Source organism: Loxodonta africana, chromosome 7 (assembly GCF_030014295.1).
Source record: "Loxodonta africana isolate mLoxAfr1 chromosome 7, mLoxAfr1.hap2, whole genome shotgun sequence".
Lineage (NCBI taxonomy): Eukaryota > Metazoa > Chordata > Mammalia > Proboscidea > Elephantidae > Loxodonta > Loxodonta africana.
In genome coordinates this window covers 36,126,789-36,143,693 of record NC_087348.1, presented here as the reverse complement: position 1 = coordinate 36,143,693, position 16,905 = coordinate 36,126,789, and the positions used below count along the sequence as shown (strand labels likewise).

Below are 16,905 nucleotides of genomic sequence, written 5' to 3'. Positions count from 1 at the left end.
ACATCTTTCTCCCGTGCAGCAGCTGATGAGTTTGAACCACTGACCTTCTGGTAAGCCGCCAAGCACTTAACTACTGTGCCACGAGGGCTCCTTAAGAACAACCCAAAGAAGTCAAAACCACTCAGAAAGCAGTAAGGAAAACATGAGCATGAGAATGAAGGGCTTTTTTCTCCTTTCCTCTTGCTAAACCATGATTGACGCATCCGGGCTCAATTTCCAGTTCTAGAATTCATTACTTATCACACTGAGCAAGTCAGTTACCCTCTCTTAGCTGTAGTTTCTTTGACTATACAATGGGTGTAATTATACTTGGCTCACAGAGGTCTTTTGAGATAATGCATATAAAAGTGCTACATGAAAGTGAGGCATTTATCATCATTACAATCAGCTGAACTGGTTAGGGTTAATGAGGTCCAGGTTATAGCTTTGTTCTCATTAGCCTAATAAGCCAACTTCAGACGTAGATGTTGCAGGTCAGAGATTGCCCCCTAAACCCAGGCAACTGGCTCAGCAGTGATATTTCTGTATATCCAAGACAGGACACCCAAGCCTACTATGCTACATTACTACACAGTATTACTACAAGAGAGAACTTCCAACGTTTATGTTATCAAAAAAGGTACGACTGTGCAGGATACCATGACTAGAAATAATCTGCATCCACGTACAGTATAAAAATAAAAAATGCAGTACACATATACAAATACATAGTCACATAAATATAGAGTGATCTACTTAAAGAGACTACCTGTTGTTCCAAGGGTGTTTTTTTTTTTTTTCCTTCTACACTTGTTTCTAAGCTTTTTTTTTTTTTACTGGACATATATGCATGGATAAGCCAATGAAATTTGGGTGGGTGGGAGAATTAGGGCCACATATATAGTTAAGAAACCACCCCTCTGTCAATATCTGTCACCCCGGCAAGAGTCCAATTGTCTGAGGGTGATACAGTTGCTCCCCAGAATATTCCATGAGGCTTGTCCTTATTTCCCAACTCCCAGGTCCTTCTTGCACCAATTCCCACCATCCTGTGGGGAGGTTCTTACTACATCCATCCTCGTCGCTGTGGTCCCCGCAGTCGTTGTCTCCATCACACTGCCACTGGGCGGGGATGCAGGTACACTCACCGAGGGCACTCACTGCACACGTGAAGTGGCTCCGACCACAAGCACACTCGGGGCTGCTGGCCAGGCCTGGACAGAGGGAAAAGGAACCAGTGAGGGCTCAGGTTCCCACTCAACCACAGTTCATTCCAGGGGTGGGGTACAGGAGCCTAGTCCAAGGGCATGGCCACCCAGGGGGCCACGGTGACACCACAGTGGTGATATAGATGGCCTAATCATGCCTTCCTCTCCCTCCTCTAGTGCATAAATGGTCAAGAAAATGCCCTCTGACTTTGGGGTCACAAATTGTCCAGGTGCCACCTCTATGACAGGACTTTTCTGCCCAGAAACAAATTATGCCGCTTGGTGCTTTGAGGAAGGGGGCAGGGGACAGAAGGGGCGATGCTGGGAGGTCTCCATTTCCTTCCCTCCAACACTAGGTTGAGATATGGATGACTCTGCCTCTATCCAGTACCAGACCTGTGGACCCTGGCCAGGAAGGGGAAGATCAATTAGCGGGAATAATATCCTGGTGCTCCTTCGGAAATAAAGAATCCACACAGGAGAGGAAGGAGCAGAGGAGAGGAGGAATGGGGAAAGAACCAGGCTGACTAGGGGTGAGTGACTGGGACCAGGGCCTTCCTGTCTGTGGGACAGGCCACAGCCTGGAGAAAGGCTGCCAGAGACAGTCCCTCCCCCATCCTCCGAAGCATGAAGCTGCGCTTCCCTATTGAGCATCTAGCTATCTGCCTGGCCAAGTCCCATGACCGGCTGCAGTGCCCCCTCCCCAGAGTGCCCAGCATGATGCCCTGGGATGGCGTGTGAATGGCTCAGTGCCCCCGCTTCAGCCTCAGCTGGAACAAAGGGTTCTGCCGGGGTCACTCTCCCCACTCTGGGCATTCATCTAACCCGCTGGGCTGTTTGCAGCTGGGGAAAGAGGGGGCCACAGTTCACTGCTGATCTCCCCCTGGCTTTCTCCTCCCCTTCCTCCCATCAGCTGGGCCTTGCCCTCAGACTGGGCTGGAACAAGGAAGGAGTCAGCTCCTAAATTACCACCCTTCTTCCTTTTCTATTTACCTGACCCAGCTTCTCTCTCTTGGCTCATCTCCTTGATGCACATTCCTGCTTCACGTTAAAAATCTTTGGCCTGCATGACCAAACACCTCCCGGGACTGAGATACTGGGCTTGAGAGCTAGGGACCATGGTCTCAGGGGGACATCTAGGTCAACTGGCATAACACAGTCCATAAAGACAATGTTCTATATCCTACTTTCATGAGTAAGCCACTGGGGTCTTAAAAGCTTGCGAGCGGCCATCTAAGTTACAACTATTGGTCTCTTTCTGTCCGGAGCAAAGAAGAGCGAAGAAAACCAAAGACTCAAAGAAACAATTAGTCCAAAGGACCAATGGACCACATGAACCACAGCCTCTGCTAACCTGAGACCAGAAGAACTAGATGGTGCCTTGCTACCAGCACCAACCGCTCTGACTGGGATCACAATAGAAGGATAGAGTGGGAGAAAAAGGTAGAACAAAACTCAAAAAAAGACCAGACTTAGTCTGATAGAAACTGGTGGAACCCCTGAGACTATGGTTCTTAGACACCCTTCTAACTTAGAACTGAAGCCACTCCTGGAGATCACCTTTCAGACACATAAAAGACAGGCCTATAAAGTGAACAATAACACCCGGGAGGAACATGCTCCTCAGAACAATCAACTATACATGACCAAAAGGGCAACATTTGCCCAAAAGCAGAGTTAAGAAGGCAGGAAGGAGCAGGAAAACTGGGGGAATGGCAACAGGAAACACAAGGTGGAAATGGGGAAAGTGCTGACACATTGAGGACACTGCACCCAATGTCATAGAATTATCTGTGTATAAACTGCTGAATGGGAAACTAATTTTCTCTTAAACTTTCACCTAAACCACAATAAATTATTAAAAAAAAAAAAACAACTTTGGTCTACTTAGGGCCAAGAATGAAAGGGTATGCTACTCCCCCTCCAAGAGCCGGGAGAGAGCCCTAGGCCCCTCCTTCTTCACTTTGGCCCCAACGATGAGTGTGAGCACAAGGCAGGACTTCCTAACCTGTGGAAGGAAGGAAGGATGGAAGGGTGGGCGGATGGGTGGATGGGTGGATGGATGGGTGGGATCTGTGAACTTCTGAAACTGCAGGCAAAATGTATGTTTCTGGCGAGAGGGCCCACAGCTTTCAACAGATTCTCAACTGAGGCCTTGACCTCTCCCTCCAGATGCTTAGGGAATCAGCTGCCCTAGAAAAGATGCGGGATTTCCTGCAGAAGCCAAGGGAAGTCTGGGAGGTGTAGCATCTCTATACCTACAGAAAGGTGCCCTACAAGCCCAGTGCTTCCGCCTCTCCAGGTTACTCTGCAAGTTTAGGACAGGCGATTCTTTCCCGGGAAAGTGCTGAAGAACCAGCCCCTCTCAGGCCTATTCTGGGAGCACTGAGAAGGGATATCTTACACAGACCCTGGGAAACAGAGCTTGAGGAACTTTGGTAGTGTGACCAGCTCATCACAGCTACAGGCACCCACTTTGGGGTATTCTGGCCACATTACACAGGAAAGAGTAAGTATTTCAGAGAACTCCATGTAATGGGGCTCCCCAACACACATATTCCCTTCGTAGAAAAGTATGGGGAGGAGGAACAATAAGGCTTAATCAGGGGTTCTTGATCATGGATGATTTTGCTCCCCAGGGGGCATCTGACAATGTCTGGAGACATTTTTGCTTTCATGGCTGCCAGTGCTACGGGCAGACAAGCCAGGGATGCTGCTAAACATTCTATGATGCACAGGACAGCCCCCGAAAAAGAATTATTGGCTCGAAAAGTCAACAGTGCCGAAGTTGTAAAAATGCTGCTAGCCACACACATGAGGAAGTTAAGGATGCACCAACAGGGACTTGGAGGTGAAGGAGTAACAAGGACACAGAAGAAGAAGGGCTCCCGGAAGGAGGAGGAAAAAGCCTTGAACTTGGAGCAGCAGAGCTGGGTTCCACTGACCAGCCATGTGACTCACTTAATGCCACAGCCTCTGTTTCCTCATTTGTAAAAAAAAAAAAATCCACAAGGATTGGACAAGAAAATATATGTGGAAGAAACTAACCTAGTTCTTTGGCACACCAAAGATGCTCAATGAACTGAGGCTGGGAGAGTGTAAAAACCGAAAACCAAACCCAGTGCCGTCAAGTCGATTCCGACTCATAGCAACCCTATAGGATAGAGTAGAACTGCCCCACAGAGTTTCCAAGGAGCCCCTGGTGGATTTGAACTACCAACCCTTTGGTTAGCAGCCGTAGCCCTTAACCACTACACCACCAGGGTTTCCTGGGAGAGTGTAAGTGTGGATATATGAAAGCTAAATTTTCCCAAAAGGCTTTTATTTTAAGAAGCTGAGCACCAGCATCGGGAGAGCAAGGTGAACAGCAGTTTCCTGAGGCTGTATGTAAGCGAAAAGGATACTGAAGGTAAAGAGGAGCCCTCGGACTGGTTTTCTAGGGCCCTACCCCCACTTTTGACTGAGCGACAACAGGAATCCCGATTTCACCGAGCAGACTTCAGGAACAAAGCATTCCACTGGAGATGCATTGAGTTAGTGGCAGGCGGCAGGGAGAGTTGGACTTCCTGCCTGTCAGAGCAGCATCCGAACTTTGCACCGTGAAGGTCAGGTGGCCATGGGCAGGCAAGCCCTTGACTTGGGTGTTCATACAGTAAACAGACATACGACACTCCAAAAAGCAAGCTCTCCTGGACAACCTCAGCCCCTCTGGGTCCCTGGAGGTGGAATTCTGCCTTTTTACTCAAGTCCTGGCTGTGATCCTAAAGGGCAGCTTTTAACCCTTGTTAACTAAAAGAATGGTGCTCGAAGAAAGGAAACCAGTGTTGCTGGGTGGCAAAACGCAGTCTTCATTTTAAGAGAGTTTTGAGTTAGAATACTCAACTACGCTTCCAGCTGTAAAAGCTTTTTGCCAGCCTCACAGCAAGTTCCCTAGACCCCCAAGGGCCTGGGCCTAGCCTTCTGACCTAATGCAATTCAGTAAAGGAAAGGTCTCTTCTCCAAGGTGTTCTGATCATCAAAGCGCCTAGTTTTGGGGATACGCATTAATGTATTCATTGGGCCTTCCTGGGGTACTAACCAAAATCTCACCATTTACATGGCTGCTAACCAAAAGGTCGGCAGTTCGAATCCACCAGGTGCTCCCTGGAAACCCTATGAAGTAGTTCTACTCTGTCCTATAGGGTCACTATGAGTCGGGATTGACTCGATGGCAATGGGTTTTTTCTTTCTTTTTTTTTTTTTTGGTTTCCCTTGCCTCAGTTACCTTACCAATTTCCCACTGCTTTCCTTCAAATGGAAAAAGGGAAACAGTCAACTAGTATAGGAGATACAGTATAACACGGTAGTAGAGAGCATAGATTCTGAAATCAGAGAAACTGGGGTTCAAATTCTGGTTCTGCCACTTAACTGTACAACTTCGAGCAAGTCACTTAATGTCTCTGAGCCTCAGTTTCCTCCTCTGTAAAATGGAAATAATAATAGTACTAGCTCAAAGTTTTTTGGTAAAAATTAAGTTAAATAATCCATGTAAGATATTTACCATAGGACTGACACACAATAAAAGCTTCATCATACTACAACCATCACTTATTGAGTACTTACCAGGTGCCCTCCAAGTACTTTTCTAAGTGCTTTTCATAAGCTACGTCACTGAATCCTCTCAACAACCCTGAGAGGTGGTACTATCATTATTATCACCACTCTACAGTTGAGGATTAAGACACAGGGAGGTTAAGTCTGTGGTAGGTCACACAGGTACTAAGGGTGGGAGCCAGCATTCACATCCAGGTAGGTTGATCCCAGAGCCTCTGCTCTTAACCACTTCATTATAATGCCTCTCAATATACGGTATTGCTATTACGAGAATCTCTAAAATCTCAAGGTCAAAAATTGGAATTTACAACACTGGAACTTCTGGGTCCCTCTCCTTTATCCAGGAGTCCCTGGTTGGTGCAAATGGTTAAACGTCAGGCTATTAACTAAAAGGTTGGCCGTTTGAATTCTCCCAGAGGCATCTTGGAAAAAAGTCCCAGCGGTCTACTTCTGAGAGATCACAGCCATTGAAAACCCTATGGACCACAGCCTACTCTGAAACACACAGAGTTGCCATGACTCAGAATTGACTCAATGGCAACTGGCTTTGGTTTTTCTTTTTTATTTCCCCATTATGCATTCTCAATTAGCAAGTATGCAGTGAGTTTGTATGTCTCAACCAGTGACCTCTTCTTCTGGTTACTGCTAAGGTTAAAGACCAATTTCCCCTGCCCCAAGGTAAAGTAGTGAAGCAAGAAAGTGCCTTAGATGTTACATTGATCTGGGAAGGAACAGTGCTCTGATAACAAATAATTATACTTTGCAGTTCGTCTTTACAGTTTACAAGCTAGTTTTGCATAGAATTTGCATTCTTATTTAATCATTACAATTTCCTGAGTAGTTACCACAGTGCCTGTTTAATGGGTACAGTCACCTGCTTTGGCAAGGTCACAGGGTAGGTAGGAGAGCCAGGACGGGTGCTCCAATCTGACCTTAGACCAGTATTCTCACAGTGTGATCTCAGAATCTGGCCTTTCAATAAGCTTCTCAGGTGACGCTGATGTACCTCATCCCACTGAATGCTCATCTGGAGGTAGGCCACACCTATCACTTGGAGGTACATGGGTGGACAGTGATGACACACAGCCACAGAGCAGCTTTTTCAAGTTGAACTAGAGATGAGAAGGCTTAAGGATTATCCTGTGAATGTTCTGGAGTGTGACAGCTATCCCAATGTGGAAGAGATTACAATGGGAGGCATGATACTAAAACCCTTCACTTTCCTTCTGTCCACTGGTGGCAATGGTGAGGATATAAACCTTATTTAATGAGGATAAGTTATCTGAAACAACCCTCAACTACATCCAGGCCAGCTGAGGACAAATCCATTTATTTCAGCTCCTCAGGTAGCCTCCACAATAGGCGTCTCTCAGTGAAGGGGACAACCACATAGCAAGACACAACAGATGTAACTGAAAGGCATGGCAGCAAGGAGCCACATGGAAATGGGCCCAACCTCATCTAAGAGCTACCCAGAATGTGGAGAGACTCAGGTGCCTATAAACAGCCACTGTTTGGAGAGGACAGAGCCTGCTTAGGAAGCATTAGCATCAATACAAAAAGAATAAGTGGGGGGCGGCAGAAGGAGACCAGGAGGTGAATCCTTTGCTGATGCTGCCCTACCTGGCCCCACCTGGCCCCAGGCTAAGGAGAAGCCCCTTCTCTGTGCTCCAGAGGCCCTCTGTACCTATTCCTGGGGCACTACTAAACCACTATGGGATCACTGTTTACTTGCTAGTACCTAAACTTCTCGGGAGCTTGAATTGTGTAACATACAGCTTTGTATCCACAGTGCAAAAACCAATGAAAATGAGGGAAACCCTCAATGAGATGGAGTGACCCAATAGCTGCAACAATGGACTCAAACAAACAAAAGATCATGAAGATGGCACAGGACCAGGCAAGATTTCATTCTGTTAAACATAAGGTCATCATGAGTCAGAGTTGGCTCAAGGGCAACTAACAAAAACTTCAATGCTTAGTATATTGTTGATGTGGTTGTTCGCTGCTGTCGAGCCAATTTTCAACTCACAGTGACCCCATTTGACAGAGCAGAACTGCTCCATAGGGCTTTTTAGACTGTAGTCTCTATAGGATCAGATCACCAAGTCTTTCTCCCAAGAAGCCGCTGGGTTTGAACCACCAACCTTTCAGTTAGCAGCCTAGTATTTAACAGTTGTGCCACCAGGGCGCCTATGTAGCAGGTGTTTAATACATGTTTGTTAAATGAATAAGATAATAAATGAATGAATGATACATTTATCTAGAGGCTTGTAAAAGCTGGAGTCAAAGAAAAAGAGGAACCCCGCATACCAGAAATGAAAGTAGTTATTTCCTATCTAACCAGTACTCAAGAGAACAAGAACCTTCTTTTTAAGGTGGCTTTCAAGTCCTAGATTAAATTCACTCTTTTTCTCCTACAAGAGTTCCTTCCACTCTCTGTACTATCAGGCTATAATACTGACATGTGTGACTCTACCTACTGCTGTCCCATGGTCCCTTTTATTCCCCTGATCCCTAGAGGCCAGCCTTACTTGGTTGGTTTGAAAATCTACCTGGTGAAGTCTTCTCCTAGTAGGTCCTTTCAAAGGAGACATTATCAGACACATCATTACTGGTCCCAAAAGTTCACCCTTCCTTGACACTCTTAAAAACAGAAAAAAAGTTCTTAATGGTCAGCCTCCAACGTCATGAGGCAGAGGAACAGAATGTTAAGAGTAGGGGAGCAAAACTCCTTCAGTGCAAATCCTGGCTTCTCTATTTCCTGGCTGTCTGACCCTGGGTGTATTATTTAATCTTTTCATTCCTTAGTTCCTCATCAGGGAAATGGGGATAATAAGAGCCCCTACCTCATATGGATGTTATAAGGATTAAATTAGTTAATTCATCAAAAGCACTTAGCATAGTGCCTGACACATACCAAGTGCTCAGTAAGTGTCAGCTCTTGCTACTACTATTATAGATTGCAGCTTACCCTGGCATTGTCTTATCCAGCTGCCCCATGATTAAGACCTGATATTTCAAGGCTTGAGATGTTCAAAACCTGTCTTAGTCATCTAGTGCTGCTATAACGAAATACCACAATTGGATGGCTTTAACAAAGAGAAATTTATTCTCTCACTGTCTAGGAGATTACAAGTCTGAATTCAGGGCATCAGATCCAGGGGAAGGCTTTCTGTCTCTGTCGACTCTGGAGGAAGGTCTTTATCATCAGTCTTTCCTTGATCTGGGAGCATCTCAGCGCAGGAACCTCAGGTCCAAAGGACGCGCTCTGCTCCCAGCGCTGCTTTCTTGGGGGTATGAGGTTCCCAACTCTCTGCTTGCTTCGCTTTCCTTTTATCTCTTGTAAAATAAAAGGTGGTGCAGGCCATACCCCAGGGAAACTCCCTTTACATTGGATCAGAGACGTTGCCTGAGAAAGAGTGTTACATCCCACCCTAATCTTCTTTAACCACAGAAAGAGATTATGATTTATATCACATAGGAAAATCACAAAATGAAGGACAACCACACATGTCCTAACCAAGCTGACACCTATTTTGGGGGGACACAATTCAATCCATTACAAAGCCCCGCTGCATGTCAAGTAACAGTGCCATCCTCATGGGTTACGTCAGTGGCATGAAAACCCACAGAAATAACCTGTTACGTTGGCAGCATGAATAAGCACAGAGAGAGGTGGAAGAGAGGACTGTGGCAAGAGTCCTGCTTTATTGTCTTTCTCTGGAGGAGCTTGAGGCACATGGTTCCTTTATCTTCATTTAATTTATCATCAAGTAATTCCGAGTTGGAAGCCCTGGTGGTGTAGTGGTTAAGTGCTACAGCTGCTAACAAAGGGTCGGCAGTTTGAACCCACCAGGCACTCCTTGGAAACTCTATGGGGCAGTTCTACTCTGTCCCATAGGGTCGCTATGAGTCAGAATCGACTCTACGGCAACAGGTTTTTTTTTTTGTTTAATTCCTAGTAGGCAAGTACAGAAGAAAGAATTCAGAAACTAAAGCACATAGCAATTCAGAAATGGATTTTTTTTCCCCTCTTTTTAAAATAGGGATAATAATAGTACCTGTCTCATTGGGTTGCTGGAAGATTTAAATGCGACAATATATATAAAGTACACATCAAAAAAACAAAACAAAACTGCCCCATAGGGTTTCCGTGGGGTGGCTGGTATATTCGAACTGCCAACCTTTTGCTTAGAAGCCAAGCTCTTAACCACTGTGCCACCACGGCTCCATGAAGTACATAGTAAGCTGCTATTATTCTTATTATAAACACTCTCATCTTCAGTATGGATTACACCTCAACATAAAGAAAACAAAAATCCTCACAAGTGGATCAATGAGCAACATCATTATAAACGGAGAAAAGATTAAAGTTGTCAAGGATTTCCTTTTACTTGGATCCATAATCAACAGCTATGGAAGCAGCAGTCAAGAAATCAAAAGACGCATTGCATTGGGTAAATTTGCTGCAAAGAACCTCTTCAAAGTGTTGAAGAGCTAAGATGTTACCCTGAAGCCTAAGGTGTGCCTGACCCAGCCATGGTATTTTCAATCACATCATATGCATGTGAAAGCTGGACAATGAATAAGGAAGGCCAAAGAAGAGTTGACGCCTTTGAATTGTGGTGTTGGTGAAGAATATTGAATATACACCATGGACTGCCAAAAGAACAAACAAATCTGTCTTGGAAGAAGTGCGGCCAGGGTGCTCCTTAGAGGCAAGGATGGCGAGACTGTGTCTTACATACTTTGGACATGTTGTCAGGAGGGATCAGTCCCTGGAGAAGGACATCATGCTTGGTAGAGTACAGGGTCAGCAGAAAAGAGGAAGACCCTCAACCAAGTGGATTGACACAGCGGCTGCAACAATGAGCTCAAGCATAACAATGATTGTAAGGATGGCGCAGGATCGGGCAGTGTTTCATTCTGTTGTACATAGGGTTGCTATGAGTCGGAACTGACTTGATGGCACCTAACAACAACAACAACATCTTCATCTGGATATGTCCTCTCTCTCAGTGTGGTAACATAGCCACGATACCAGGCAATCTGCATACAGGTCCCCAAAATTCTATTTAGCCTCCCTAAGAGCTCAATCAACAGATTTCCCAACTCCAACAGGGCTTGAATCTGGCTGTGCTCTGTGAGGGGCTTCTCAAAATATTGCTTTTCCCTCCTACTACATCTCAAAACACAAGACTCACACAATAACATGTAGCTTCAGGGAGCGACAATCCTCATCTCCCTTTCTCAGAGCCTTTTTAGGCCTCTCTCCATCAAAAAGCACCTGGAAAGTAATTCTTTATGCACTGGGATTCCTGAGAAGATGTCTGAACACAGAAAGGAGAGGCAGTCAACCCAAGATGAAATGTAGGTACTCCTGACCCAAATCTGGGACAGCATGGATTTAAAATATTCTGTTCTGAGACGTAACATGGGTTGGGGATTAATGGTTTAGGCTCTGGGTTCAAAGCCTGACTCTGTTATACTACCTAGCCTTGTGACAATAAACCCTCTGCGCCTCAGTTGCCCACCTATAAAACAGGGGCCTACCAGTACCTACCTCATAAGGATATCGTGAGGAGGAAATGTGATAACACATACTAAACACTATCACGGGGCATCCCAGAATGTTACATGCCCCAGAAGTATATGTGTATTTTTTAGACCACATGTCCCAGTCTGGAGTACAAAAATGGTCACAGAGGAGATCATTTCCAGAAGAGCGGAAATTCTCATTTGGGGAGATACAGTTTAGAGGCACTCACTTTCACTGCATCTCGGGAGCCTGTAGTTGAAACTGCTTTATTAATCTGCCTGAGCTGGGGGGAGTGGAAAGAAGAGAAAGGAGTTCGCTTTTCTTATTTGCTAGGCTCATAGATAGTATAACCTGGCATCTCCCTTTGGTTTCCATAAAGCTCCAGCCAAGCTAACAGAGGAAGCTCTCTCTGCCCTCACCCATGCCCAAAAGGTGACGGCAGTTGCACTTCCAAGGCTGGAGCCATCGGAAAAGAAGACTTGAAGCACTTTCCCCCACCCCCGCCCTATAGGTCTGGCAGGAAGTAGAGCTGCTGAGCTTGGAGTGATCACTGGGGGCACTTACAACCTCAAAGTGTCTTTATTTTCTCATGTTAATCTGGTGTCTCTGCCAATACCCTGCTCTGTACCTACCTGGCCCTACACCCAGACAGGGGAAGGGTCCCTCCCTCGCAAAAGGCGCTGCCTGGAGCCTGGAGCTTCCAGGCCCCAGCAAACCTCCGGTGATAAATTATGTAGCACCACCTTTGTGTCGCTGCCTCTCAGCCAGATGGGAGGTTTGCTCCCAGTCTTTTGTTTCCGGCTTTGCGCACAGCTCTGATCCTCAGCTCAGTGCAGAGGTGGTGGCGGGGGGAGTTCCCGTAGCCCAAGTCAGGGCAAGCCGCAAGTCCCAGCCAGGCCTTCCCCAGCTGGGTCTCGAGGAGTGCCCCTCCCCTCCTTACTCTAACCTGAACAACAGGGAAGCTTCGAGAGCGCTATTATGCTTGGGGAAGCAAGACGTTAGGGAAAGCACACAGTCAATCCACTCATCTGTGAGCAAGGATGGAATGCCTGCATGCAGTGAAAGCAGGAAGTTTGCTTGGATGGGTGTAAGAGGTGCCCAAGGGCACCTAGGATGTTTGCTTCTTGCTAAATCAAAAAATGCAGAAGAACAGAAAATGGAATCAAAGGACCTCCAGGAAGCCAGAGAATCAGCTTCTTTTAAAGGCTATTTATAGTTACTGTCAACTTTCTGCAGCCCTCAAAAAACATCCCATCACTGGCACCAACTTAAAAGGAGGAAACAAAGAGACAACAGGGGTCAAACTTCGGGGTGAAGGAGCTGGGGGCTGGGGGTGAGTCGGGGGCTCCAGATCCACATCAATTATCCCTGCACACTGACGGGATTCCTGATTGAAGACTGTGGTTGTGAAGGAAGGAGGCTCTGTAACAGCCCAGCCCCCAAATTGGGGGCAATTACTACCTTATGAGCTCTGGGCCCCGACTCCCTGCTCAGACCAGGGGGAGGGAGAGCTTGGAATTCCAAACTGTTCCAGCTACAAGAGCCCTCAGCCAGCACCTCTCACCCTGGGTCACGGGGGGTCACAGCAATCTCAGGGTGAGCAGTTGCCAGGCCACATCGCTGACCACTTGCTGATCACACTGCATCTAATAGGGAAGCTCTGAGAGGAAAGCCCCATCTCCCGGACCTCTCCCTGTAGAACTAAGGCCGAGCACACTCCCCTACACTCCTGTTATAACTTAACAGACCTCTTTTCTGGAGGTGTGGATAGGGGGAAACCATGCTTAGGTCTCACTAGTTTTCAAGATGGAGAAGTGGCAAGATCTTTGAAAGAGAAAAGCAAAGAATCGGTTGAAATGAATGAAGGACTGGGCCTCCACTTTAGCACATGACACTGTAGTATAATTGTTTACTGGACTTTCATATTCCAAAAGCAAGGGGTATCTCTTACCCACTTTTACACAGCCTTGCCAACAAGCAGCTAACATGTATCAAGCAAGGTCTATGGTAAAACAGTAATTGTCAGGCTCTGGGCTGAATAATTTTAACATACTATTACCTCATTTAGATCCCTGAGTGGTGCAAAGGGTTTGCCCTCAACTACTAACAGAAAGACTGACAGTTCAGAATAGGGCTTTGAGCCAGTTCAAACTGGTTCAGTCATGGCAGATGAAGTGAAACCAGAACAGACCGGAATTTTTACAATTTGCGTGATTCAGAATGATAACTGCAATGGGAAAAATTACAGGTTGAAGCCCTAGAATAGGAGACTCGGAAGAGGCATAGCAAGCCCTTTCAGGAGCCTGGTGTGTGAGACTGGATTATTGGCAGGACTGGGGAGAGAAACACACGTTCAAAGCCGTGCGGTCGGCTGCCACCTTTGAACAGGGCAACAAGCTGTTTCCGACTCTGCTCAAAATCCCACGTTCAAGAGATTTAGTTGCTATGCAACATGCAGGCTGCCCTTGTTTTCTAAGAGGGAGATTAGGTTTCTAGCAGGGCTTTGACCCGTAATTTTTCCCATTCCAGTTATCATTTCAGTTCACACAAATTTTTAAAATTCAGGCCTGTTTCAGTTTCACTTCCTTGGCAGAACTGAACCAGGAAGAACCAGTGTAAAACCCTGGTTCAAACCCACCCAGTGTTGCCACAGAAGAAAGACTTGGTGATCTGTATCCTTAAAGATTACAGCCAAGAAAATTCTAGAGAGCAGTTCTACTCTGCATGGAGTCACCATGAGTCAGAACGAATAGGACAGCAACAGGTTTGTTGGTTTTTGTTTGTTTATTATCCCAATTTGGAATCCTTGGATGGCGCAAATGGTTAAGCACTTGACTACTAACCAAAAGGTTGGCAGTTCAAACCCACCCAGATGCACCTCCGAAGAAAACTCTGATGTTCTGCTTCCAAAAGATCATACCTTGAAAACACTACGGATCGAAGTTCTACCCTGCAACACATAGGGTCGCCAGGAATCACAACTGACTCAACGGCAACTGGTTGATTATCTCACTTAATTTACTATCTCATTTAATCTTCACAATATTCTTGTGTGATAAGTTACACCTGAATCCCTTGTTGAGGGCAAGTGTTTTGTACAGGGTCACCAGGAAGTGTCAATGCCAAAATCAAGATTTAAACCCTGGTCTGCCTGTGCTTCTTAATCACTGAGCTTTGTACAAAGTGATTAGATTAGTGCTTGATAAATGTGCGTTTGCTGAATGAATGAACAAGTGAATGGGTGCAGAGTCCAGCTTAGGGAATGTTTCTGAGTGTACAAGGAAGAAACAATCTGACCCTGGCAGCTCTAAGCTACAGAGAGAGTGGCAAGCACAGACATTCATCAGAGCTATTTATAGGGCTGGACTTGGCCTCTGCCAGCCAACCAGTCAGCATAGAGTCTTCTCTAGGACACTGAATCCCACCAGGCTGAGAAGGGGAGAAGGGCTTCTGTTGCTGAAAATGAGATGGCAGTCCAGACAGTCTGGGGCCCAGATGCCCCATGCCCAGACAACTGTGACAAAACTTGTGGTTAAGCCATGTCAAGGAATGCAGAGAGATCATGGCTGGAACAGGCTAACAGACCTAGACGAAAGGGCATGGAATTGTCTCATAATTGAGATGTGCCTGGTCATACAAAAGACAAGGCCATGGGAACTTTCCAGGGAAGAGTTTATCAAATTAGTCCCTGAAATTCTGTTCCTATTCAGGAAGTCCCTACAATGGATCTTCTCCACAAACGAGCAGCAACAGAGCCAATCTTTCCCAAATCCCTCCTTCTTAGGAATCAAGGTTAGCATTCCATCAGTAAAAGGGCTAGCAAAGACCAATAAAGCACCCTGTCCTCTGTGACCTCCTGTGTTCTTGACTGACCCAGAAGATGGACACGTCCAATGTGCTCTGTAATCAGACATGGCCAGACTTGGTTCCCTTGCACCTGTCATTCTTAATACCATGTGCCAGTCCCAAAGATGTTATCTGATATTCAACAGGGGACAGAAGAGGAAATCCAAAATCAGTGACAAGCCAAGCATCTTTCACAAGCCCAAAAAGATCAAGGACAAGGTCACTCAAGCATCATGACAACTATGACAACAGCCAGATAGAAAGGAGACCAGTGTCAGCTCCACTCTTCTGCACTCATCATCAGAAACAGTCTTCTATCTATCTAAGCACTCCTGGGAGAATTTTCAATGTTTCACTTACCTGGAAGAGACCTCCTGGACAAATATGGTTTCCACTCTTCAAGTGGCTATTACGAGCAATCAAGGTTCTGTCCAAAATCATTAAGGCTGGAGTATTACATAAGCTCAGATCAAACCCAGAGGCTCTAGAAAAAGCCTAGTGAATGCGCAGTATCTAAATAAACACCTTAAACTTTACTGCCCTGAATATTCACTTCCGGCTCAGGTCGGTCTGCCTAATTTATTTACTACTACCTTTATCACAACCATCTTCTCCCTGAACCCTTGGAACATAGTGTCAGGGATCTTCATGGTGGTATTTTCTGTCATACTCATTCCCCATTCTACAACTGCTCAGTCTCAGTAGTGAACCATGAAGCTGTCCCTCCCAGCCTCCAAGGATGGCAAGATCTCAGACCAGACTAAAGTTAACATCTTCATGCCACTGACTATACTTACACATGCACACAGAAAGCACCCCCATGTTTAGAAGTTTTTCTTAAACTTTTTTCCCTGAAAAGGAACCCAAATGAGTTACGGAGAACCTTTTCATTCTTTTTTTGGTGAACCATTAAATACGTGCAAATCTCTACCTCCCCCCACCTTCTCACCCTCGGTGTCAATGCGGATGAAGGGTATGCAGTTTTGACAGCGCTGGAGCAGTAAAAATCCTCTTGGCCAATCTCAGCCCGGAACCCTCCAGCTCCCCCTTCCCCAGGGCAGAAGGTGACAATCTCCTCTCTGGCTTTGTCAGTATCCATTTTAGCCCTCTATTTCAGTGCCCTGCCATTTCCCTTGATCTTTTGCAAAACTTCCTCAAGGTGGCCAACAGGAAAGCTCTATCCTCACCCTCTACAGCCCAAAGAGGGAACCCCCAAAAAGCACAGCTGTCCCTTTAAGGGGCCCATGTAGTGGGAAGAGCAGTTACATTCCTACCCCAGTAGGGCTGCTGTCCCGACACGCCAAAGAAGCTACAAATAACCTTGTAGGAGAGGGCCCGATGGGGGAGAGCACAGCGCAGAGAGGAACGTGGGGCGGCCAGGCTGCGACTCCTCAGAGAGAAAGAGTTCAGTTGGCGCTAGAGAGGGCATTGGAAAAAGCCATTTAAAATCCATGGGTAGTTTAAAGAACAGACACAAGAATCCCGCTTTAGGTTTGAGAAGTAAACTAATCATTAAAACAAGTGCCCAGCATCTCCACGCCCTGCCAGGCAAGTCCCGAAATCTACACTATTTCCACAAGAGCTCCCCCACATTAAAGAAAGAATCGGTGTAAGGCCAGGGTCTACGGACCCCTCCGCTCCGAACCCCACCCCCTCTCATCTGGGCTGGGAAGAGAGCGGGCCGAATGCGCTCTCCCCACACACTGAATAGCGGTGGGTGAATGGGGCTGGGGTTCA

The 16,905-nt window shown here is 46.3% G+C and overlaps 1 protein-coding gene across 1 annotated transcript in view; it reads right to left on the bottom strand.

Moving 5' to 3' along the window:
- The window catches only part of LRP4 (LDL receptor related protein 4), a 52,429-nt gene extending 36,162 nt beyond the window's left edge, over positions 1–16,267 (bottom strand). Inside the window, exons 1-5 of the mRNA XM_064289437.1 lie at positions 16,118–16,267; positions 15,529–15,663; positions 11,552–11,605; positions 2,013–2,118; positions 1,047–1,193 (exon numbers count right to left, since the gene is read on the bottom strand). Coding sequence (XP_064145507.1) covers positions 1,047–1,193; positions 2,013–2,118; positions 11,552–11,605; positions 15,529–15,663; positions 16,118–16,267 — 592 coding nt within the window. The remainder of the gene's footprint in view (positions 1–1,046; positions 1,194–2,012; positions 2,119–11,551; positions 11,606–15,528; positions 15,664–16,117) is intronic.
- Positions 16,268–16,905: the final 638 nt, after the last annotated feature.